At 37.8% G+C, this 27022-nt stretch overlaps 1 protein-coding gene across 49 annotated transcripts in view; it reads right to left on the bottom strand.

Moving 5' to 3' along the window:
* Positions 1-27022, bottom strand: part of RIMS1 (regulating synaptic membrane exocytosis 1) — a 350364-nt gene that overhangs the window by 54224 nt on the left and 269118 nt on the right. For 35 of the 49 annotated variants that reach the window (XM_054820922.1, XM_054820925.1, XM_054820924.1 and 32 more), the window contains one exon: positions 19809-19975. The exons of the other annotated variants lie outside the window; for them this stretch is intronic. In XM_054820922.1, coding sequence (XP_054676897.1) covers positions 19809-19975 — 167 coding nt within the window. The remainder of the gene's footprint in view (positions 1-19808; positions 19976-27022) is intronic. 49 annotated transcript variants of the gene reach the window in all.

Here is a 27022-nt window from a genome sequence, read left to right as displayed (position 1 = left end):
TATAATTAATAAATCCAAACTCTAAATTACCTATCCACAAATTGCTCTGTCAGTCTTAGAATATATAGCTATATTTATATATGATATATAACATTTGCTGCAAGATTAATTACTGTACAATTTATGGTATTTCATAAATTAATTCAAACAGGGTACTTTACAAACCAAAGGACAAACACATATCCCATATTAAAGTTCTCTCTAGTAAGTCAAGCGACTTTTTTAGACCATAAAGAAGTTAGCTGATTCTATGAAATAATTATTTTGTACAGTCTGTACCAACTGGAATTACATATCGATCTAACAGGCACATTGATCATATATTAAATCCATGAAATATCTATTAGAATTGGGAAAAAAAACTTGCTTCTCCTGTAAAGTCGCCATATTACAGTCCTATTGGTGTTGAAATTCAGTAACTCTTGTAAATCATATCAGTTCTTGACAATATTCCTATATTGTCAAAAAGTGCTACTCAGTGACATGAACACTGCCGCTGGAATGACAGTCCCAGCACCGCTGTGTTCAGTGTGTAAAAGCTCACTGAGGTTAAGGGCTGGGGAAGATTTCAGTACAGGTAAGTCTCCTCTGGGGGTTTGACTAGTTAATATCCTCCTTTGGAAGATCAGGAAATTTCCATGTTGGAATATAGTATCAGAATCTGTTTTGTGAAAATGCCTTTCTCAGTAACACACTAACCAGTGAACTGTGCAAGTTTCACAGCTCTGACAGATCTCTATTTTTTAAACTTGTAAGACTAGCATTTCTCCATGAAATGAGAGAATAATAATTCAGAAAGTAGGTCCGAACGTTATAAACAATGAACTATTTTCCAAGAACATTTCAGCAAGTTAATTTATATTCTCTGAAACAAGCACAGCAATTGTCTCAGTACGCGGAAGCCCTGGTGTCTGCCCCTGCATCCCCATGGCACTATCTTCCTGAAGCCAACCGATCACAGGAATCAGAAAATGAAACCAACACGAACGTAGTTACCTGCTGCAGGGACGCTGCTCTGCGTTAAGTATCACTGATGTGGACAGGCTCATGGAATCAAAGGGCAAATAGCTCAATTGACCCAAACTTGACTGCAAATAGCCATGGATATATTAAGTTCAAGCCTACCAAACCTAGCAAGCATGTTAAATCTGTATCAAGAAAATAGGTATTGGGGGGGGTATGTGTATGACAGGTACAAAAATACATTTTTAATGCTCACCGTTGAATGGAGGAAACTTTCTTCAGTAGTAAGAAAGCTGAACTGACCAGTTGTTCTTTCTTTGTATAACATTCAGCAATAACATATTATTCTCCGTATTACAACATGCTATATTGTTTTCTTCTCTCGAAAGCATGAGGTACTGAAGTACCTGTGATCTCATTGCTCTTCGTGTAAAAAGTCTACATTGTTGATATGAAATAGATTGCTCACTGCTCCTTTACAAAAGTAAATAATAGCAACAGGAAATGGAGGAGGAAAATCCGAAAGGCTAAATGGAACAGTGGAAGGACAGGACTAACAAAGAAAATACAGAAAACATCTTAAGAAAGAGAAGTTGAGATGAAGATAAAGTAAGTGAGAGCTACTCTGAGGTCTGAGCCATGGCTAAAACTATTTTCCTACATTTCTTCATTCTAAAAATAACATGTACTCCCTGTTAAAAATGTTAATGTTCTTATACTAAAAGTTTATTAATTATATTTCATCTTAATCAACTGCTATAATTGAATGAAAAACCAATTAAAATTATTTTTCAGTCTTTTTCAAATCATTAAGAAAGGCTGCTGGTAACGTGACAGTTTCTTTGAAAGAGGAAGCATAATTAGATAATTAAAAACGCACAAGCAATGCTCCACAGTCCATTTTTCATGTACAGATGTTCTGAAGAGATTAAAGACTTCATCTCCCTCCTTCTCTGACAGACACATAAAGCAGTTTATAATGACGGATTTGAAAAAATCTTTAAATAATGAATAATTATAACATTAATTACTCTGGCTTCACCTTGGTTTTATACATAAATGACCTCAGAACCAGAAGTTTCCATCTGTAATATACGGTTTGGGGGTAAAAGAGATACATTATGGTTTTTAAGCAGCTTAGCTGAACTGCTTTCATATATCTTGCCTCCATGACAATAATTTGGAGGCTATTGGACTCTATTTGCCCCTCAAAAAACAAGAGTTGTGACTTGGGTTACATCAGTGTGCTTACCCTTGCCCCAAGAGAGATCACCTAAGAAGCAACATCAGTTAATCGCCATGCACGTTCAAAATGTTTTTCTCTTTAATGCAATTGAGAAGTGCACTAGTTCATGAAACAGTTTCGGCGTTCAGTTTTGAGCTGCAGTGGTTTGGATAATCAGAAACTAAGCAGGATTGCTAATTTACTTCTAGTATTATGGCAGATGCTTACACTGTGAAGATTTTAGATGCAAAATGCCAGATACTTATAATGTTACTGGCTTGCCTGTTAGTTACATCTATTCTTCAAATTTGTCAAACATTAAAAATTTAGGTAGGAATTTTCCATGCCTGATTTCTGCCCAAGGCTGAATTTCTTCTTTTATTTATTTTAAGTTCCAGCTAAAATACCATGACAGATTGTCTGGTCCTTTTGAAGGAATTAAAAAGAAAAAAAATCCATATTGTAGTGTCACATAACAAACAAATAAATAAATTCACTTCGCTTTGAGAAGTACTTATAGCTGGTACCTCACTGAAAGATGCCAATGAGGTGATCTTTCTATTCAGCACAAACTGCTTTCTGTTCCTTTGAATATCTGTAAATTTGGTAAAACAACATCTGTAAGTCATAACTCTTATGTTAAGAGACTTCAAAGAGATCAACAATTAAAATCTCAGGAGACTTTCTATTACAAAGAGGTGTTGCATGTATGCACAGCTCCTATTGCTATTTCCTGTTGTACATTTCCTGAATATTACTATTTTGCCTCAAGGCTAGAGGTAGAAAGTCAGTGTTTCCCAGGAATTGCTTCTCTTTGCTACTCTGGATCTGGGAAAGTTAGCTGGACTGTCCAGGATGCAGTGAGGCTGCATTTTCTCTGTTGGCCATCAGGCATGACCCAAGACAAAGTCATCTGATTGGAGTGCAAAAGAGAAGTAAGATGGACAATAATTCCTGGAACGAAAGAGACTGGTTCATATTGGTACTGAAGTAGGAAGAGAATAAGAAAACTTGGGGAATAAATTCTTTTCATCGCTCTTTCTGAAGACAAAATGTTTCCTAAAAATTTCTGAAACTGAACGCAAGCCTTTCCAACATACCATCACAACTATTTATTATATTATGACCCTCCCATGAGATTGTCAGTTAATCTTTTGTAGCAACAAAACACTCACTATCTGACTCTTTATGTGCACTGTCTTCATCCCATACCATGCACTGATTGAGGCAATTTCAGCATAGGGAAAGTTGAGACAAATTAAATGAGTATGCCTACAGACAAAAAGGCCAGGCTTACATAGGCAGGCTCGGTTCTAGTATTTCCTATCTTTCAGCACTTAGCTTCACACTCTTCATATTCTTTTCATATAAATTTTGTGTAAGTTTTCTTTAGTAAGTATTCTTTGTATTACATAAGTTTGAATTTACTGATTTATGTCATTAAAAAGTTGTAAGCAGTAGAATTGGCTTTAGTAGTATTTTATTCATATATGCAAGCAATAAACCTGTTATTTTTCAGTAACTTTCTCCTGATTTTTTACAAACATATACATCAATACAAGAGCCATAATTTTTTTTTCTTTCCATTTTAGGCTACATTTTTAATCAGGTGAATTTTTATAAAAACACATTTTATTCTAATATATCAAGAACTGAAGAGTGAACAGCCATAAATTTAATAAATCAGAACTGTTAAGTTTTTCCTTTCTGTTTTCAGTTGACGTACTGTAGACCGAGGGATTTTGGTGATTTTAAATTTATTCTGACAGCTTTTCAAGCCAATTTTCTGGTCATTATTCCATTTCTGGTCATTATCAATTTCAGAGAGTGAAATTCAGTGAATTGCTTAGCCAGTCAAATTCAGCCAATTCAGCGAATTGCTTAGCCAGCCAAACTTTGTTAAAATTGTAGTTTTCTGACTTTCTACATCTGACTAATTTTTATTGATGAACTTAAACATGTCTTCACAATTCTCGCGGAACTCTTATACTTCATTGTGCTTGAATTTCTCTTCCAACTACTTGTAAGTTATGTTATTTGGAGGCATGAAGACTAAACATAAAATCACGGACTAATGCAAAAGATCACTCCAGCACTTGTTCTAAAGAAAACAGCCCATATGGTTACCATTCAGTGACGACACGGAGACATGAAATAACACAGGGACCAAAAGCTTCCTCTAAACAAACTACCTCTGGAGTGAGAAGCCACAGAGCTGCACTTAGTGGCACTGCATCCAGGCTCATAAGCCCTGAAAGGTAGGACTCCTGGTTCAGGCATAGCAAGTTGCTGACTTGAGATAAAGCTGTTGTATATGAATAGCTGTGTGTGCACCACGTGATTAAACCAGGCACTCCAAATAGGGAATCAAACTGCAAAATACAAATACTTTCAGATACTATGGCAGGGAATATCCAGAAGCAGGGATATGTCCAGGATAGGCAGTGTGACAGTCCTCCAGTGCCAGAGTTGGTGGAAAGGTCCCTTTCTTTTCTTCCCAGTGTCCATTTGTGAGTTTCTTATGCTGTGTTATGGTTTGGGTAACCTGTCCTCAGCTATATACTTTCAGCTTTCTTAACCAACTCTGACCAACTCACAATGTGACAATTTTTCCTATTGCCAATAGAAGATCATTTAGATCAGGAAGAATTTTACAGCCATACTCCCTACTTCTCAGACAGCTGGGAATGCAGATGAGACAACCAAGTCAAAGCTGCCCAATGCTGAAAAGGTTCCTAGAGAGGTTTTGTCCCTATAGCTTTGCCAGAAGTCTTGATCAGGCTTTTTGCTGCATAAACACTCTTTCTTTGCAAGAATGATCACTATTACCATCCTGAAGTTTTAAAAAGATGCTCCTTCATTTCTCTGATCTGATTACAGCTAGAATATAACTGTCCACATCTGTGAACCTCTTAGTCTTTGCTAATCCTGCCAGGTAATTTGCATTAGCCACAGGTTGCATTTTGTACTATATTAAAATTGTATTACCTTTCAAGACAATTTGTCTTGGATTGTTTGGTCTTACATCCATATTTCTCAATTTTACATTGTTGTATTTTAAGCAAAGCAGCAGCCATACCACTACTACTCAACACAGTTATACTGAAGACTGACAAGTGTTCCATCAGCTTGAACTTTGGGTGTGTGTAAAAAATTGAAGAGTAGTGTAATTGTTTAAAAGATGTCTCTATATTGACAAGTATCAGTTACCCCTCTGGGGGGGGGGGGAGCTGAATAAAGGTGTCAGTTTCTTAAGCACATAAAATAGTCAAACTCCCAGCTTATAAATAAGAAGATGAACAAGTGTGCTTTTTAAACCTAGATTTAAAATGTTACCATTATGCTAATGTTTTCCAGAGCATACTGTTCTATATAATAAAAAATAATTTACTAATGCTTGTAAAAATGTATCACTGTCTTGAGTACAGACTTCTTAAAGAGTTTCAAGTGCTATTTATCACACTCTTCTCTGAAAGTCAAATTATTTTTTGGCTTACAAACTTCCAATTCAGAAAAAAGACAAAAATTAGCTAACTTCATTTTTGAACTCAGGTATGAAATTTCTGAGCTTTTAGCCTTGTTTCCTGTGTTCCTTATGCAATCCCTACAGCTTCTATCACACATTCCCCTACTGGCTCATAGGGGTGAATTTCAACCAGAACTGATCCATTGGGAAGGAGTTGAATATACCAAGGTTTTAGAAGTTTTGTGAAGTCTGATAACTAAGCAGATAAGAGATACATTAAATAAGATGCCCTGTTGAAGAAAGGCTGCTATATGATGTCAGTACTTATCAATTCTCTTTGGTCTGCCAGCTGGACTCTCTGGGTAGGGGAAAAGCATGGAGGTACAGCGGAGGAGGGAGGTGACTGCAGTGTGGGCTGCTAGGTTGTGACACCCCACTAATTGAGTTGTTCCAAAACATCTTGTCACTGAGATAAATATTAAAATTGAATTGAGTTTGATTCTTTTTTTTTTTATCAACCCTCCATGTTTTAGTTAATACTTGTATATCTTTTGCGAGCGCAGCACTAATGCAAACACGTACCAGGGACACACACACGTACTTATGGATGCAACAGCCAGTGCAAATGAGCATCCTAAATGTGGAAAGCCTACCTCAAAAAAAATGACTGAATTTATTACACCTGTTGATATTCTTGATTATTTCACTTCATTTTATTCTTGCAGTAGGAGTTTGATTAGCAGCTATGGGGTAGATAACTTTGATGATTTTAATGCACCCAATGCTTTGAAAAATACTGCTTCTTACAATGCTACCCCATATGCCCTTTTCTGCATCATTAATATTGAGATGCTCTTTGGATTGAATAAACACTAACACCAGTCACATAGTAAAATGTTAATATAAACATTCTATTTTAAAATAAAGACTTGGCAATGGAAAATTCCAAGATGAAAAGAAATTTTTTGAAAACATGGCAGATATATGGCTCTGAATCCAATGAGGGCTTTTATTGTTTATTTTCAATAGTAAGACCCATGGAAAGCCTTCAGTCTATCAGCAGCACTGGCTATGTTATGGATGCTCCCATTCTAGCTATTGGAGGGAAGATGTTCTCCACTGCAATATCAACTAATAAATCTCACTCAGTATTTAAACACAGAACTATAAACCACTGAAGCCACTGCACAATAAAAGAAGTTGCTTATTACATTATATAAGAAAATCAGTCTCTACTTAGTGACCCTAAATGTCTTGTTTACAGCAGAAACCTTGACTACAAAGAAACAGTCATACATGGGCAAATTATCAGCAATATAATAAGTGTTATAAATTTAGAAATTGTCTTCTGGTATTTATGACAGTCTTTTTTTATATCAGACTGGAATTCCATTACTGTTTTAGTCATGCTGAACAAAAGCTAAAGCAGTATATCTTAGTTCCAATACTGAATTTAATAGTTTGTATTTAAAAACTGCAAATAAATAATTGTTAAAAAATATTTGGAAAATCAAAGCAGATGGTCACTATTGCCATGTGCTTAATTAGCTTGTTAATACAAGCGCTGAGAGAGTCTAATTCCTGAAGCTAATGGGAATGGAAAAGTGCTTGACAGTTCAATGCAAGCGCTCAATGCAATGCAGAAGTCCAGCCAGCCAGAATAAAACATACAAACAACATCCTTAACATCCTGATTCAGCAAAGTGCTGCCACAGACTTGAATTTTTTTCTTTCCAGCCAAGCACGTGTGGCACGGCACAGGCTATGTATTTCACTGAACCTGAGTATAAATCACTAACCACAACCCTTCATCGGTTGTGAGGAGCACTCATTCATCCTTCATTGAAACCATCTGGTTCTTCTCGCACATGTAGTCTGTGGCTCACTACCCTTCCCTTCCCCTTACTGCTGATGGTCACTCACTGCTGCTTGTTACTGTTGCGCAACAGAAAAAGCTACTAATCATCTCCCCGTTTATTCTCCCCTCCCTGCACACAGCTAAACTTGCTAATATGAAGATACGCTTCAAACGGTCAATTCCCTGCGAATTCCCACCAAATATCCATCTTAGTACAAACACCAACAGGACAAAAGCAAACTGCATGAAGAGAGACCTTCCAACAAAGAATCAGATCATTGTTCTTTGCTGGCTATCCCTTGGTGATGTTCACTGTCAATATATAGAGTGACTATTTAAATATTTTGAAATCCCAGTTCACCAGGGAATCCCAGTAATGTGAGCTCTATAATACTGCCTCAAACCACAAACTCTTTTCTTTCCATGAAGAGGAAGCTGGCCTCAACGCTAGGTCAAACTGGGCCTTTAAATCACAGTGTTTCTGTTTTGATGACTCTGAGACGGATCTGCCTCTCCTTCCTTACTCTAAATTCTAAGGGCCTGTGAAGTTAAACCAGAAAGAATGTGTAAGAAAAAAATGTCTATGTTTTTCTGCTCTATTAGAGTCTCTGGGTCACACACAGAGGATGACCCCAAATTTCTGTGGAAGTTAGCTGGGTAAAAGAGAAGAATCAAACTAGAGTGAAGTCTTTCTTGTATTACTTGCATTATTTTATATTTTGGGCATATGGTGGAGAGACTGGCTCAATGTTTCCACAGGAGAATGAAAATTAGCAATAGATTTTTCCTTAATGTGAAACAGTTTAAGGTAATTTTTTCTGCCGCTTAGAAGCACCAAAAATCCCCTCACCGGGCTAAGCTGAAAAAATGGACCACAGGAGGTTCTAGAAACAGAAAGTTGTTCAATAAATTTCATCCTGGGGAACACTGTGCATTGTCCCCACTAGCAGGAGACACGTTTGAAGAAGGGCCAACAAAAGAAGCAAGTAAATTTTTACCTGACTTTAAAGAGTTCAGTTCCACTCAATAGATAAAGTGAGAAATTACATAGGTTAAAAAAATTTGGCCTTTGGAAGCCATCTAGTACTAGAGGACTATAATGTAACAGACAGTATAATAAAATGCAATTGCTACACAATGACGTTAGAAAACAGATATTTCTTCCTAGGAATTTGACAGACTTCATATACTTACAAATGTTACACAGTTTTTTAGTTACAGTAACTCAAAACCTAAAAATTCACCTTGTAGGTTAAAGTGTGAGGCTTGAAATTTGATGTGGAACTGTAATAGCTATAAAAATCAGTATGATTTAATTATTCAAATTAGGAGGAAGAACCACTTATTTTGGATAATTTTTCTGTTGTTTGTATATTTAAGCACAAAAGAAATATATTATTGTATTATAAATATATGAATTACTTTAATCGGTGTAGCCTAGTTCTAGTATCATATATTTCTTTCTCAGAAAGGAAGGATTCCTGTTTAACTAGAAGATGAAGGATTTCCCACTTATGTGAAGTACAGCCTAGTCACCTTAAAAAAAAATCTGTACCTGGAAATTGCAGGATGTACAAGTTCTCATGAGAAAGAAATACTCAGGTCAAGAAATGCTCTTCAGTCAATCTAAATTTGAAGAGACATAATTTAAAAAATAAATTGGGAACTATCTCATATTTTTGACCATTAAAACCATAAAAATGAAAACTTCAGAAAAGAGGACAACTTCAGTAATATCTCCCCAAAGCCATGCCAGTTCACATTATGAACAGAAATTAGTATTGTTTCAATGAGCGTCTTTGCACTGGGGCTTTGACAGTTGATTAAAAAATCATATTGAAGCATAGATTCTGATGATCCACAGTCCATCTGATAAATTACAACTGCAGTCATCTATAAATTTGCAAGTGCTTAGCTATGCAGGCTTTGAAGCAGATATAATATGGAAGATGAATAGCAAGAACTTTGTCCAAGATTCTTTAGAAATGTGACAACCTGTAATAATCTGGAATTAAAATTTCTGAAAAGAAAGGCTGATATGATTCATATGTGAATATATATGCACCAGAATTCATTTCTGGTACTGCTACAGGTATGTAAATGACTGCGTGGTGCTTTAGGCCTGAGAAATGTGGAACAGACCTTCCACAGTGATGTTTTGAAATGCTGCATGTGGCAGAATTTAACCTCAAAAGCAAGAATCACCCTTTTGAAAATGCCAGTTAAGGACCAGATTTTCAACGTGATGCAGACTGATGTTGCCACACCGCTGTTTGTGGAGCTGTAGAGGTTTGTAGTCGCTGGGATCTAGCCCTTCATATATCACTAACATTTAGTGATACTGTGAGAGAGACACAGATGAACACACTGCTAGAACACTGTGATCATTAACACCTGATGGCACAAAGTGAGGCATGCAGGAGGTATACAAATAAGATTTTTTTTTTATATACGTTTGGCAGTGCTGCTGCATATACAGTATACAAGATGAATCTACTATCTTTTTTAGTATCACACCCTGAAGGCCCTCAAAATCCTAAATGAGAAACCACCATGCTTCCAAGTGCATGACAATGTCATGCCAGACAAGGCTCTGGGTTGATAGCATGTTGCACAATTAGAATAATATTTATTTTTATACAGAATACTGGTAGTGAGAGCTATAAAAATCACAAACACCCAATTTGGCCTAGTATACCCAAATGGATCCCTCTCATGTTAAGCCATAGTACTGCGTAGTTCACTGCAAATTTATATGGCTCAATCCTTTCTTTATATAACGTGAACTTGCCCTCACCCAGGTTTTCTTAAGGAACAGGGGATCACACATATGCAAGTTACAAAAAATCTGTAATATTCAACACATTTTCAGGATCTTCTTCTAGGTTTAGATGATGAGTGTAGCACAGTGAATATCCCACACAAAGTTAGTTTGAAACTACCTGTGAATTTGTCCCCATTTTTCAGGTGATTTGCTTTTATTGATAAATAAACTGCAGTGTTCTTCTTTTGCCTCCACTAGTTCTTTCCATAATATCTATAATAATAATTAAAAGATTTTACTTTTTTTTTCTATGAGTGAAGAATCTTAACTACACCCTCCACACTGTAGCACAAATTCAATATACAGGTTTTAATTACTTTTGTAATTAACATGAAATGAATGGTTTTCTTTATTTCAACGCAGATCTCGGTCTCATCAACTGAAATGCATGAAAAGCCTTGGTATATTATGCTTTCCTTGACTGCTATGACATGAAGTTAAACTTTGTTCAGCTGTCTCTGTGGTGCAGTACTGTTGCATTTCAAGTGAATTAGTGAGCTGACACAGATGGATGCAGCCCTAGTCTAAACAGAGGGTGGGGGAAGGACTTAACTTTATTGCACAGGTCACATCACATACATTTATGATGGTTACAGGCAGCACTATTGGGAAGGCTGACAACAGGTCAGACCCTTCAGACTCTCTCTACTCCATTCTCCCTCATCACCATAAATTGTATTAAACTAGCTCCAATGTACTATGTGGGAGGATGGAAAACCAATGGGAGAAAATCTATTTCCAATCCAGAGAATGCTGTCTGGCTACATCTCCTTGAGAGATCTTCTGCAAGTCAACACTGCTGTTTGTCCTCAGTGAGATGGCAAAACTCCAGTTACTTCATCTGGCTCCACACTAAAGACATGGAGCATTTTGTGTAAGAAACAGCATAATAAGCAGCATGAAATGAAACTCTGAAAAGAAAGAGCGATCTACTAAATAAGAGGGAGCTACAAGCACAGAAAAGCAGCCAGTCAGCACTCACCATTTGCCAATGAACTCCACGCAGAATGTTTCTGGGCAGGTCTAGAAGCGGGGAAGGGAGTGGTCTTATTTGAGTCACTGGGAGTCTTTGCCTGGCTTAGAGTTTGCAAGCTCATCACCTTAAGAGCTTGAACAAACTAGCTCCACAGTAACTAACGGGACAAAAAAGTACAACAGCATAAGGATGGGGACTCTATACTGTGTCAGAGAGTCTCCTACACTTACATAAAGCCAGCAGACTCCCCCTCCAGAAGGGTGAGTTTCTACAACTGTCACGATAACTAGGGAAGTCCCCAAATGCTTTGAAAAGAAAATATTTAAATGGCCTCATTTCTAGTTAGCTCCTTGCATGTGACTACCATCAGCAGAAGGAACTGACGTAGACATAGCAGTGAGTACTTCTAATCCCTGATGACAAACTGGAAGAATTTTTGAAGTTGGGCAAAAACTGTGGATCTAAGAAGTTAATGTTGCATGATATGCTAGCTGCATTATCTTCAGTTTCACAGTGACATTCAGCCTTTTAGTGTGAATCTTCAGTCATGGTCAAACCCACCTTCAATAAGTTCATTCCTTTTAAAAGAAAGCAATGAACAACAGATTTATTAATTAACAGACAGTTCCTTTTCAGTACAAAAAATTAAGGATATTTGGAAACTACATTTCTATCTGAAAGTTAATTTGGATTCACTGGATCTTCCCTCTCAGTAAGTATTGCTAATCAAAACTGAGAGGGGATAGTAGAAAGACCTAACTTTCTCAGATTTCCTCCTTGTTGAAGTGGTAAGGAGAGCCTGCAGAGGAAAGAAAGGAGCAGGGTGCTGAAGAGAACACTGTGCCAAGGTCCACACTGGTATCAGCTCTTCATGCACGCTCAATATCTGAAGAGAAAGGACTCTGAAGGAGATGCAAGGAACTGACAAAACCATCCCTCTGTAACTATGCCTGGAAAGGCACAGTTTCTGACATTGTTACAGTTTTTGACTGTTTTGGCCAATTGCTACACAACTGGCACAACCAAGTATTACGGTTATGAAAAAAGCAAATGGATTATTCCATGTGTTGGTTAGGGCAGAATTAATGACACTGTGCAAGAGACCTCATCTACACTACTGATCACATGAATTCAAGAAGGTTTCATTCAAACTGGAAACTGGCAGAGAAGGGCTGCTAGAATGACCAACAAAATAGAATAGATGTAATATGTAACTGAGTAAAGAAGCTAGTTAGACCACTGAGCTACAATCGCTTGCTATGATACCCCAGAGAGTAAACAGAAGGGAGGAAAAACCTGTCTAAGTAAGATGCCAATATTGGTACTGGGACAAATGTGAACAATGTGTTTAAACTCCCTGTGAGTAAATTTATCCTGTAACTGAAAGAAATGTACAGAGCATCAAAGAAATTAGATTTGGAAAACTTTCTAAAATAAGTGGCTGAGAGCAAAAGCAACCAATTAAGTTGAAGATGGATCCTGAAAATACATCAGCGTGATTCAGTTCTTTGTGACAGCAGAGGCTACATTCAGCAACTCCAGAGAGGTCCCTTCCAGTCCCATGTTCTTATATATATTCTGTATATATCTATATATATACAGAACAGATGTAGGGAGAATTGCCTTACAGACAGCACCTACTACAAAACAGGACTGAATGATGACCAAATGCTTCCATATATGTCACTTAAAGCTGAGGTTTCATGAAACATTCCTGAATATCTGCTTACGTCTAGTCTGTTTAGGTATCTGTTAAAGATAAGCCTGAGGATTGGTCATCACAAGCTCATTTATCAGCTCAAAGTGGTTGGTTACTATCTTGCCAGGTTGTCACAATGAGCCAGAAGCTGTACGTTTTAATTCTACTCACATGACACCAAGTAGTGTGGTCAATTTTAGAGCTTGATATAGAAAGGATAATTTGATCACAGGGAGAAGCTTCCTAGTAACATTTACATATTGCCTCAACAGGTAGAAAAGCCAATATTGCTTCTCTAAGTGTGATAATGATTTGATAGCAGCAGAGTAGAAGGCAGGAGATAACCTAACCTGCCAAAGGGTCATTTGCATTTCCAAAGTACATGCACATTACAGTGTGTGCATGCACACCCAGAGAAGTAAAATAAAAATCAGAGGGTTGAGGAGCAGCCTCCTAAATTGGTTAAGAATCAATAGCATTGCGCATGCATGTGTGTGCATGTGTGGAATAAGATCTGAACCTGAAAGAAACTGTATGGAAGCCCTCAGGAAAGGACGGATAATAAAATCTATGATTACAGAGGATTGCCTCTGATGGATGCAATTTTAGTTGTAAAGTATGCATATGAGTGAGGTAAAGGGTCCGTGTCTGCAACAGGTGATTTGAAAATGGGAGAAAGAATTCAGGAGTTAAATACAGATGAAACATTTTTTCATTCCTGTCACCTATGTTGTTTCATACTTAAGTGTCATCTACTTTGCATTCTATAACTCAATATTTTACTTTCATTTAGCTTCAACCCCAATCTGACTTGAATTAGAAGTCATTTCCAGATACAGCACACTCACCTACATGATACATTATTCACAAAATCACAGAATAGTTGAGGCTGGAGGACACCTTTGGAGACTTAGTCCAACTCTCCCGTGCACTGCAGGGTCAATGACAGCAGGTTGCTCAGGGCCATATCCAGTTGGGTTTTGGATATCGCCAGATACTGAGACTGCACAACATCTCTGAGCCACTTGTCCCAGTGTTCAATTAATTTTGCAGAAAAAAAAAAATTCTTATGTCTAATTTCCTTTATTTCAGTTTGTGCCCATTTCCTCTCACCCTTTCACTGAGAAGAGTCTGGCTCTGTCTTCTTTACTCTCTCTCATCAGGCATTTATGCACATTGAAAGATCCCCCTGAGCCTTGCCTCTTCTCTTCTCTTCTCTTCTCTTCTCTTCTCTTCTCTTCTCTTCTCTTCTCTTCTCTTCTCTTCTCTTTTCTCTTCTCTTCTCTTCTCTTCTCTTCTCTTCTCTTCTCTTCTCTTCTCTTCTCTTCTCTTCTCTTCTTCTCTCCTCTCCTCTCCTCTCCTCCTCTCCTCTCTCCTCTCTCCTCTCTCCTCTCTCCTCTCTCCTCTCTCCTCTCTCCTCTCTCCTCTCCTCTCTCCTCTTCTCTCTTCTCTCTTCTTGCTGAACAGTCCCAGCTCTCTTGGCCTCTCCCTTCATCATCTTCATGGCCCTTTGCTTCATGTCTCTTGTACTGGGGAGCCCAGAACTGGACTCAGCTTCAGATGTGTCTCACTAGAGCTGAGCAGAGGGAAAGGATAATGTTCCTCCACCTGCTGGCAACACTCTTCCTAATGCAGCCCAGGATGGTGTTGGCCGCCTTTGCTGCAAGGAGGCATTGCTGGGTCACATTCAACTTAGTGTCCACAAGGATCCTGGGGTCTTTTTTGCAAAGCTGCTTTCCAGCTGCAAAGCTGCTTTCCAGCTGTGAGCCCCAAGTGTGTAATGGTACATGGGGTCATTCCTCCCCAGATGCAGGATTTTGCATTTCCGTTGTTGAACTTCATGAGCTTCCCATTGGCGCATTTCTTCATCCTGTTGATGTCCCTCTGAAGTGTCACACCCACCTAATGTATCAATCATTCCTATCAGCTTTCTGTTATCTGCAAACCTGCTGAGGGTGCACTGTGTCCCATCATCCCAATCACTAATGAAGATGTTAAACAATACTGCCACAATATTGACCCCAGACATATACCACTAATGACTTGCCTCCAGTTGTATTTTGTATCACAGACCACAACCTTCTTAGCCTTGTGTTCAGCCAGTTTTCAGTCTGCTTACTGTTCACTTACCTAGGCTGTACTACCTCAGTTTATCTGTGAGGATATTTCAGAAAAGAGTGCTGAAAGCCTTACTAAAGATACAGAACGTTTGCTATTCTCCTCTCATCCACCAAGCCAGTCAAGTAATGAAAGTTAGGCTGGTCAGGCATGATTTCTCCTTTATAAATTCATGCTGAATATTCACAATCACCCTCTTGTCTGTATGTTTGGAAATGGTTTCCAGGATTATTTGCTCCATCACCTTCCCAGGGGTTGGCCTACGGTTCCCTAGATTCCCCTTGCCCTTCTTGAAGATAGTAGTGACAATTTCTTTCTTCCAGTCTTCAAGAACATCCTCTGGTTGCCATGATGTTCCGAAGATTATTGAGTAGCCTTGCAATGACATCAGTCAGCACCAGTTCATTTAGTACTCATGGGTGCATCTTCTCATGTGCCAAGAACTTGCACATGTCTGATTTGATCTGATCATCCTCTGCTGCGTCCTTGCTCCAGACTTTCCCTCTGGTCATTAATGCACTACAGAAACCTCCTGGATTGCTTCTGCCCTACTGCATTGCTCAACCAGCAGACATCAGGATGCTTTAAGTTCCTCATGAAAACCAGAGCCTGGGAATGTGAATCTTCCAGTTGTTGGAAAAAGGTTTCATCTACTTCTTCCTGACGTAGACTTCCAGTAAGTCCATAGCAGACACTCACAACATCATGACATTGGTTGGCCCTCTAATCCTGACCCATAAACTCTCAGCTTTCATCACCCATCTCTAGGCAGAGCTCCCTGCGTACTCTGCTCTCTAACATAAAGAGCAACACCCCTTCCATGCTGTTATGCCCGGTGCTTCCATGGATTGCAGCAGTCCAGTCATGTGAGCTATCCCACCATGTCCCTGTGATCATGATGAGATCATAGCCCTGCAGCTGCACAACATACCTCTGATTCCTCTTGTTTGTTTCCCATGCATGAGAGCACAGGCCATTCAGAGAGCCACCTACTTGTGCTGATCTCCCAGAAAAAGTATGAGAGCTTCCCCCAAATGCTCTCCTCTCAAGCATGTCCTTATTCACGTGCATACACTTGTGGTGGGCTCCTTCCTGCCCTGTTTTGTTGATTATGAGGTCCTGCCTGTCTCCATCACCTTGCGCCCTTTGCTTACCAACCCATCAAGCACTTCCTCACTTGATCATGTGTTGCCATTTTCCCTTTTCCATCGTTCTTGTTTCAAAGCTCAAGTGTACTAGTGCTAAAGTTCTAGTGTACTGAAAGAATAACAGCTACATGCAAATTGTATATGCTGTTCTGGAAATTTGGAACAAAAAGGTTTGTCAGATAGAGTCTCATAACTATGAACCAAAAAAAGTTCTTTTCCTTCAGTAATGTATTGAGAACATACCTGACTCCCAAGAAGCATATATGAGTTTGTGATACAAGCCATTCCACTGTTACAACCTATTATATTATTCTCTTTCTTTGATAAGCTCATTTAAAATATTTTAATTAAACTTAAGCATTCAATTAAGCAAAGCATGTAAAATCAGATTAAAATATGGCACATAATTATATTATATCACACATTTATTAAGATGCTAAATTTAATTCTTAATAAAGATGTGATTTTCAAATTTAAAATGAGGAATAACGGTGATATTCCTAATGTCTGAAATCCAGATACACTGAGACAAATTCACCTTAAAAGTAGTTATTTAGTCTTTCATATATTTAGCAGATTTTGTTCAATCAGATTTAAGTGAAACATTTTATGGTAGACAACTTGCTAAATCCTCCAAAACAGAAGCCTCCAGGTCACCTTTACCATGCATGACAGTTCCCTACTTGACATTACCAAGATGTCCAGGTATCTCTGCATAAGCAGGCCCCTAATGAAAAATGATGCAATGACATCATTTGGCATAATTTTTAATGAAGTGAGCAAATGTCCTTCTTTGTCTGATCAAGCCCATATGATGCTGATTAATCATCATATATTTAACATGGATTCTAACTTATCAATTGTTTGCATTAAACCATGAAAATTTTCCTTCTGCTTTATTTAGGATGTGAGAAATGTTCCTGAATCATATACAGTAACATCTGTAGCATACACAGGCACAAAGTATTGCGTGACTGTATTATAAATGCATAAAGACCATGACTGATGAAAGCAAATCTCCAAAAAGAAGGACTAGTAATCTGACTTCAGTTACAAAATACAAACCAACTCAAAATGCTATGGCAAGCCAAATTCACAAGTCTGATTCAAGTCAAAAGACCCAGAACATTTTGTTCCCAGAACAAAAATTCCTGATATTTGCCTGCACTTCCCCTATAGAGCGTGACAATCAACCAGACTTCCCAGGATGGTAACAAGCAAGATGTTTGGAATAATTTCATATGCAGACTAGTTCATCCACACATAGCCGTTTGTTATAACATCCACCTGAAAACACTAAACAAATTAGAAATTAAGAAGCTATTTTATATACTTATATTTAGAACTTGCATCAGTCATAATTCCCTCTTGGAACCTATCAGAAGTGTTAATCAACAAAATTTCCAGACTGAAGAGTAACTAATGGTATTTTCCCTGCATGCCATGTCACAGCTTTCTGACAGGTACTTCAATTACAAATATACTGTAGGAATGAAAACAGTCTTCTACCTTAAAAGGCTTAGACACAGTCTTGTCATTAATTAAAGGAAAGGGAAGATCTGTTTTCATTCTCTCTATGTTACTAACTTCTTCAACATGCTCAAGTTTCCTAATACCACAAAACTTTAAATTTGGCAGTTCTGACTCAAAGAATAGCTAGAGTGTTACCTAGCTATTCAAATAAGATGCACAGTATTTCTGTGTTGTTCTGCATCAACTGGTTTTATCCTTGCTGTTCAGATAGTGTTTCATTCTGTAAATGCTGTACATTATTAAAAGCACAATGTAGTTTGAGCAATGTAACTGCATCAAAAATTGCTGAAAACCCCCACAAATTGTTTTAAACTTATAGGTAATGCCCGTAGACTCTAGAGTCACAAGAAAAAGAGATGTGCTTCCAGGTTTTAAAATCTTTACTGCTTGAATAAAGAAGTAACTATTTCTAAACGTAGGATAATATAGAATACATTGTCTGAAATGATAGAATCTCAAACCTTCAAAACTGAGGGAGAAGAGAGAAAAATCGATTCTGCCTGGATTGATGGGGAAAAGGCATTAGCTGGCTTTTTTAAGGATCTTTCCTCCATTAGGATTTGGGAGGAAAGGTCAGGAAGGTGTTTGTGCTGGCAGAACTGGTGGTGAAGTTAGTGAATATAAACCACACTCACTATGATCTGAAACATCAGTCCTTCTGACATTTAAAAGTAATGATATTTTGTAAAAATTACAGCAAAATTTGCTTTCTTAATGACAGCCCTAAAGAGGACAGTATCTTGCATTGTCATATGTCTAGGAGCTTAATTTATATCCCTTTTCACCGATGCATTAATATGAGGGATGATAGGGTGATATTGACTAACAACATTAACTAAAACTACTGCTGTCTTAAGCTGCCACACTTCATATTCAGAAATTTGACACAACTCTCAATATGAATAACTAACCAGTGGGTTTTTTAGCTCATGTAGAAATGTTACAGGAGCACAGTTTCATTTCAGGTTACTAATCTGCACCCTGGAGCACTCTCCAGTCACATTTCTCCATTTAATTTAATTAACTCATTAACATTCCTTAACGTTCCTTAACAAAAAACTGAGGTGGAGCTAGTTCATACATAGAGGCCAGTTTCTGAGTTTCCCTAGCATCCATTCCTATTGCATGAACAGATCAAAAAGCCTGCAGCTGATCTTCTCAGATAGTAAGTCTGCCTAGAAATGTTCTGAAGTACTAAATGATGCCATCTGGACTTTTATCAGACTGATTTCCTCCATAGGGATATTTTTTTTCCAGTTCCTAACTTCTCATGTCTTATAACACTTAGAGTAAAATTTTTGAGAGTTCAGACATTGGTAGGTGTAATCATAGATTACCAAGGCAATCCTACAGCTATTATAGCTGGTGGGAGTTTTGTCAGCAAGTTAAATGAAGACAGAAGCCCATCCATGTATCTAAAAAAGCACTAAACCAAGAATAGGTTATTATCAAGGATGAAAGAGATATTTGATTATTGATAACGCAAATGAATTAAACTACTTTTGAGCCAGAGATATCAAAATTAGTATACAAATAGTTGTTTCAAAGCTAGTAATTTATCACATACAGGAAAACAGCAAAATAAAAGCAGGTAGGTAGGGAAATAAATACATAGATTGAAAGACAGAAAACCAGAGCTTTTATGAAAGAAAATTCTTTAGATGAAAAATCTAGTAATAGTTCTGCTGTAATACTTTGTTGGCATATAGATTACACTGATTGATAGCCAGCAATGAGATGATAGTGTGTGTTCAAGTTCCACTTGCCACAAATACATTAATCTGTCATCTCCTTATGGGAAGTTTGCTTTCTGTTTTAGATGCACAGTTGCATAAATATTGTCACCTTAGGGTAGCAATGGAAGACAGTTTATACGTGCACAGACATTTTTCATAAATTCTTATGTTGTGGCCACCTAATTTCAATAATTTCTGGTTGTATTTTGGCACTAAATGAAAGAGGGGGTGTGATACAATTGAAGCTGCACTGAGAACTCACCTGATTCTGCCCCGAGGGCGTTCAGATTGCTCTGACATAAAACTTGTGCTGCTGAGGCGTGAGGCACTGCTGGTTCGGGAAATGGCTGACACATCACTGACATCACTATCTGATGATTTGGCAGAGACGTTATCACAACTTCTGTACTGATCTGTTTGTATATTATACTAGAGATCAAGAAAAGAGAGGGTGAGGAGTCTCATCAAAATATAACGCATATATTCTCTGTAACTGCTTGTAGATCTAACAAAATTGTATAAAATTCAGAGAAATGCCTATATTAAATAATGTCTTTATGTCTAGTGAAGAAATCAAACATGATATTTATGGACTAAATAAGACACTTGAAATAAATTACAGCAGTCGAATTGAAATAAGCTGCTGGTTCTTTAGTACACTGGAACTACAATAATGAAATATTTATGCAGTGAACAGACATCTTCTCAAGCACATGCATGCTGTCTATTTGGCTATAGTCCTTTTTTCAATTTTTCAACATAAAAAATATGCTATGAAATACTTATACAGTCAGTTTGAAACAGGAGAACTGCGGTTGAGTCTGAATGAAATGCAATGCTACATAAAGCTGACATTGGGGATTGATTTCAATAGCTAAGTTCTGTGAGAAAAGCAAAAAAGCACATTTTCTACCTCAAAATATCTCTGTATCATGATTCTATAGGACTAGTCAATCTAACTCAGCCTGAGAAAGCTAACTCAGCCAAAATGGTATTTGTTTTCAGGCAGATCAGTTCCCTGATCCAGTTGCTTTTACATGTGCACACAGGTGAGAACTAGCAGAAGACCCAGCAGGAGGAATATGTGGACAGGGGTAGAAGTTATTACCCTTTCACTAACAGCAGAAGCTTTGATTGATTAAAACCACCTGCAACACCACACTGCATAGTACATAATGCTCGTATTTCATCATCAGTCAGACATACATAAAAGGAAGCTTCAATCCTAGCACGTATGTCACACTTACCTAAATCTTCAGTCACACAGATATGAAGACCGAACCATTGTCAGGTTCTCAAAACTAAACCCCACTATCATTAGAGAGCAAGGTACCCTTGGCTGGGAAGTGACTAAACTGGTGGTATACTTCCCAGGGCATATTATAGGAAAACTATTAACACGTGGGAAGACATGACACTCTAGGGAGTTCATTTTCCGGTTCTGCGCTCTGTAAAATTGCAAGTCGTAAAAGTTTGTTTATGAGTTATACACAAAGCTGTGACAGTCTGTGAATATCCTCAGCCCAGCTAGGCACTGGGCTGCAGGCTGAATCAGTGGGCAAATATCATGACTTAACTATAAAAGCCTGGCAAACACAAGCTCAGGTCTGTGCAGACGAATGTATCAGGCCTCCCGTGCTCAAGCCAGGTTTATCTTGTCTTACTCTGGTGCCTTTCAGCAACTACGTTTGAGATCTCCACAGCACACCTGGAAACCTCTTGGGAAAACATCGAAGATAAGATGAGGAAGCTAACTGGAGCAGAGAAGGGGAGGGAACAAAGATGATACCAAGCACTGACCATAAATATGGAAATCTATAGAGAAATGGAGGTTATAAAATTTAGTGTCTCAGCTTGTGTTTCAGGGTTACTCACAGCTCCTGGATGGCATATACCAAGATTAACAACACAAACCAATTTATGAATAAAAACCTGGGGATTTGACCTGAGGAGCGTGCATTGAGGAAACTTAGCAATACCCTGTGAGGGACTTGCACTGGGTGACTGAATAAAAAAATCTGCGGGAGAGAAAGTTCTGGTTTACTAAAGATACATTTTCAGCTTCAAATACTAAATGAAACTCTGCAGATGATTTCAGAATAGCTTGGAGCATGATGACATGGAGCTCAAATAACATGTTTAACAGGCATTGACATAGAAACAGATGTAGCAGAACTCTGATTTAATAAAGTGGGTAACACAGAGGACTCAGGAACTCCAATATTTAAAAATATTTTCAACTACAGCAAGGGTTTATTTGGAGATTCTCTTTCCAAGTGACTTGGTGTGATTTATCTGAATATAAATGACCAGTGGGGTTAAGGTGAGACTATGCTGATATGGTTATTCAAATCACTTTTTGGAAATGGCTTGCAGAGTCTGTTAAATAATTTTGCTGCATGCCCTCTTTCAGACTGCAAAATAAACCTCTCTGAAATGGAAATACAAAGCACAGTAATTCTTAACAGCTCCATTTCATAATAATGGAACATTTAAATTTCATTAATGACATATTTTTCTTCTAATGCGTAAAAAAAATTCAAAGGAAGAATAAAAGTTTTGTGGCCCTTGGTTTGAGAGTGCATACAGCAAATCTGGAATGGTAGATGAAGATTCAGGTGGTCCCTAAGCAAGTATGACATGCTGCTGGAGAAGGCTGACACAATCTGAGCTCTCTCATCAAGAAAACCATTAAGGTCAGATGCAGTGATTTCCCTCCTCCTGCTGGAAGCCTTTCTTCTTAAGTGTTGAGGGAGGCATAGGCTGCTGGCCTTTGTCCCAGGCCACACCTGAATCTGGCTGTTTGTTTAGCGCTCAATTAATTATTCAATTGCAGAATAACAAAGTTTAACAGAGTGAACTATATATGCCATGTGGGGCAGCAGAAGACCCTCTGTTTTACTCATACTGAATTTGCTGCACCTTTCATGGGCTACCTACATGAGCTGGGAAAGATGGGGAGAAGAGAGAGAGAGAAAGCATCAAGTATGGTTGTCCAGTTAGGATACTGGGAGAGAAGTCACAAGTTCCAGCTTGTGTATCAGTGACTGTTTAGGGACTCAGCTTTATTGAATGACTAATCAGTATCAATTTATTGCCACAGGGTCTTCAGCCCAGGTATCATCCCCCATAAGTGGGGTCTATGTAGATACCCTCACTCTGTCTTGCTCCCTCTAGTCCATCAGTCTGTACAAAATGGAATTGTTTTGTAAGTATCAGACTGGCTTAACAGCCAGTCTTTCATATGTTGGTAAACAGAACTTTACAGTGAGATGGGAGATAAAGAAAAAAACCTGAATCCATGCCTTCTACTTGCCTTGGCATTCCAGTCACAGAGCTACTGCATAAGACGTGGAGCTTCCCTTCCCAAATGAGATTTTCACGGCATGGTTGAGCTTTTGCTACCCCTTTATACTGTATGCCAGGGCTGTGATTCCCAAGAAACTGAAAACCCTTCCCTTCACAGAAATAGAGATTAGCAAAAAAGTGATGATGCCGAAAGTTAATGCTGACTGCTGCAGCGTTTATATTTTACTACTTCTGCTTCCAGATTTAGTTCTTCCTTCCCATAGCTGCTGCTTCTACTGTGAATTCGCTGTCCTCTGCAGGAGGCATACAACTTTTCCTACGTCTTCCCTACCTGCCTCTTTGCAGTATAACCTGATAATCAATCGTCTCAGCTAACAGATGAACAAAATGAAAGCGATTTTGAAGTTAACCTTTTTTTCCCCTCAAATATAAGCGGAAGTAAATAGTACTCTTCCACAAATTAGTGGTCATTAAAAGAAGAATATTTTATTGTTGCAACATACCTGAACTTACAATTCAAAAGAAAAATGTCATGGGCTAAGATCCACTTATTTGGTATCTGCATTAAAGTAATGCCTGCAGGTTTTCAACTGGGCTCAAAAGTAATATGATACAGTCCTGCTTATCTAGAACACTACCGCTCTTCACAACTCTATGTATTTGTAATAAATTTCCCTGTCATGTTATATTTAGATATTACATACTTTTGAGGCTTCAAAATAAAATGAATTTGCAGTGCAATCACTACTCTTTCAACTCTGTGTCTCACAGAGTTAAAGCTTATGTAACATTTCTATTCCGAGGTGCACTATTTATCACGTTAGGAGGGTTGCTGAAGTTAGCGGCAACTCTAATAGCAATTACTAAAGCGTAGGTCTGTTTTTTTAAACAGTAATAGCAGCTAGCTTCAAATGCCCGAACTATCTGCACTGTCTGCGTCTGCATACAAAGACAGAAGTTTTTTCAATGTAACTATCTGAAACATAAACAGCTGAAATGCAGTTCTTCCATTCACTTTACCACCTGTGGAGTTGCTGCTTCTTCTATGCTAGCAAAAGGAGAAAAAAGGGGTATGATGAACTGCAGATGTGTTAACGTCAATGGAAAGGACACAGACGTAAACCAAAAAAGTGTACGTCATGAATATTTTTACAGTTCCTCAATGACTAACAATGTTAGCAATTTTACTGGTTATAAGACACATTTTAGAAATCATTTAATAGTCCATAATAATTATATTATCTTCCATATTAATAAGTGAAAATTGAAGGAGTGTCCCCCTTCTTTGACTACAAAAAAAGAGGTCTCGGGTGACCTCTGAAAATATGTGCCTCATTAAGTGCTTAAATGAAGAAATGAAATGAGAACGCAGGTCTTGAGATCACAGCTATCTTTTGAGGCACCTTACTCTACCAAGGAATTTTGTCAGGAAACGCTCAATCATGCACACAGCACCTTGTGTTTTATGACTGCTCAAACACGGTTCCTCCAAATGCTGCTGGGGTTCATGGCCCCGCAGTCAGCACCTTCATGCATCCAGGCCCCATCTCTGACTACTACTGGCATCTGGGTCTGTGTCTTAGGAGCTGCTCACGTGATGGTCCAGAGCTCAGTAAGCACCAGTGATTCTGAGTAACTCTTCACATAATTGTACCCAACTCAACTACTGTGAACACCACTCAACTTCCTAACAGGGAACAGTAAAAATGAGCAAGTAAAACCATGGGAAAACTGCAGTGGAGGCCACCAATCAAATGAATGTGAACCGCATTGAATTTTGTGAAACCCTACCAGTACTGGAGTGACTGTCATATCAATACGATACATAGTAAATATTTTTTTCTTGAAGGTGGACGAAGGGGGATCAAAAGAAGATACTCATCAAATCAATGTCCAAGAGCATTTTCTATACATAGCCCGAAGTGCCTTGCCTAGCATCACATAAAATTAACATAATCAGTCGCATATCATCCCGAGCCTCCTATCCGGCCCTTCCTTGTAAACATTAACTGTCAAGTTAAATCCACAGAGTGCCAATGAACTAATGCTATTCATGTTAAATGCTTTCCAATCACATACAGTGTTAACCAAGTTGGCAGTGCATCCACACATACAGCAATGTTCTTTTAAGTATGTACTACAGTGCTCTGATCAGTAACTCTCTTGAATAAAGAGACCTTCAAAAACAAAACAAAAAAAAAGTGTTGTACATTCTCTGGAAAGCCCGAACAGCTGCAGCGTGGCATTTGAGTTCTGTGTGCGGCATCTGGAATAAAACCTTACTGTATTTTGAATTACGAGTCTAACTAAGATATACTGTCATTTATATCTACGAAAATCCAGAATTATGCTACCAAAGCGTTTTGATTCTCTCAGACACTGAAACAGCACAAATATGTGCATATTAGCCATTACAGCCTTACCAATATACAACAAAAAATGCAGACAGATGTTTAAAGCTCTTCTTTAAACCCTTTTGCTAGATCCACAGAGGGTTTGTTGTTGTTTTGTTTCCTGGGGTTTTTTTAATGTAGCTTTTTATAATTTAACTGTTTAACATAAATTATGGAGTCTTTCCGCTGGAACAGAAGGAAATAAGGATGTGAGCTCTGTGAGTGTCTCAAAACAGAGTGAGTGGAACAGCCATCAAGACCTATACAAATGCAGAGTAGACAGTTACATATTTAAAATCCATTAATGGATATTTAAAACACAGATGTTTAAAAATGTTTACACACTAACTGCATCGCGTATGCTTGAAAAACTAGTGCTTGCTTACTGAGACTAGAAGAGTGACAAACTGAGTGGGAGAAATTACAAAAATGGAAGAAATGCATCAGAAATGGATTGGAAATTGCAAAGGCCATGTTACCATACCTCTGAAAAAAAGGCTTGTTTCAATATAAGAGAAAAGATAATTAAATTTAAGGACTTAATTTTGCATACACATAACTAACTATTGGAAAGGAGATCCAGTCCATACTGAAAGAAAATTTTTGAAAGGTTTAGAGAATTTTATGTGTAATAAAACAAGCACATTTGCAAATGCTAAAATAGTGGAAGAAATCAAACCCATGTGAGCTGATTGCTCTGAAAAGCCGAAGAGAATATTTTCTCAATGTGCAGCACAGCATAATTTCTCTAATAAACAGTGGGCAAACATCACTACATGGGAAAGAAAGAAGCATTTCTGTTAAAGAGGGAAAAATTCTGCTTCAACTGCCATTTCTTTAATAGTTAATAGTTCTTTCTCACTATTCAAAAATGTCTATTAGACCACTGCAAATTTTTTTTCTTTTTTATTTAAAGTAAGTTTTGCTCCTGTAGCTTTCAGACTTTTCACAGATTTTGGCAGGAGAAATTAGGTATAGTTTGAAGTCCTTAGAGGTCTGTCATCAGCTTTACGGCACCACCTGATATGACTTACTACATTTTCATTAGACCTGTCTAAATCTTCATCTGTATGGTTTATTTTCTTGATGCTTTCAGCATCTTTTAAGGGTAAAGAAAGACAGTAGTACAAGGTTTGCTTTAGTAACATTTTTAAAGTGATGACTATCACCATAGTGATATGAAACAAACAGCTAGATCACTGAAAATAGTACAATGTCTTAGAATGTGCTAATATAATTTGTTCTCAGCACTTAAAGATTTATTGTAGGTTAGACCATCCTATCTAGGACTACACCATTATGGTGTAGAAAATACATGAAAAGTTAAAGATTTTTGGTTTTAAAGTCTAGGACAACTAATTCACTCTCCTTACTACAGTTTTAGCATGCAAAGGAGTACATGTCTGTCAGAACACTGGGTACTCCAAAAATATTTGTCTTACAACAGCAGACAGAGAATTTGTTTCCTCAAAGTTGTGGTCACACTTTTTAATAAAAATTCCCCAAGCCCCCAGTTTTCAACAGAGTTCTTTCTATCTAGTACTCATCATGCTGTAATTTCAACTTTGATTTCATTTCCACATATATTTAAAAACTAAAGATGATACTAGAAAACTCTAGGTACTAGAGGATAAGAGACATTCACAACATTGTGGGTTGATGTTTTCTAACAGCTATTTAGCTATACGTTGGATCTACATTAATCCGATAAGAAAAATATATTAAGGAGCAAAAATAATGCTTATGATGAATAATAAAGAGAGTCAGGATTAAA

This window comes from Grus americana, chromosome 3 (assembly GCF_028858705.1).
Source record: "Grus americana isolate bGruAme1 chromosome 3, bGruAme1.mat, whole genome shotgun sequence".
Taxonomy (NCBI): Eukaryota; Metazoa; Chordata; class Aves; order Gruiformes; family Gruidae; genus Grus; species Grus americana.
This window is presented reverse-complemented; position numbering and strand designations above follow the sequence as displayed.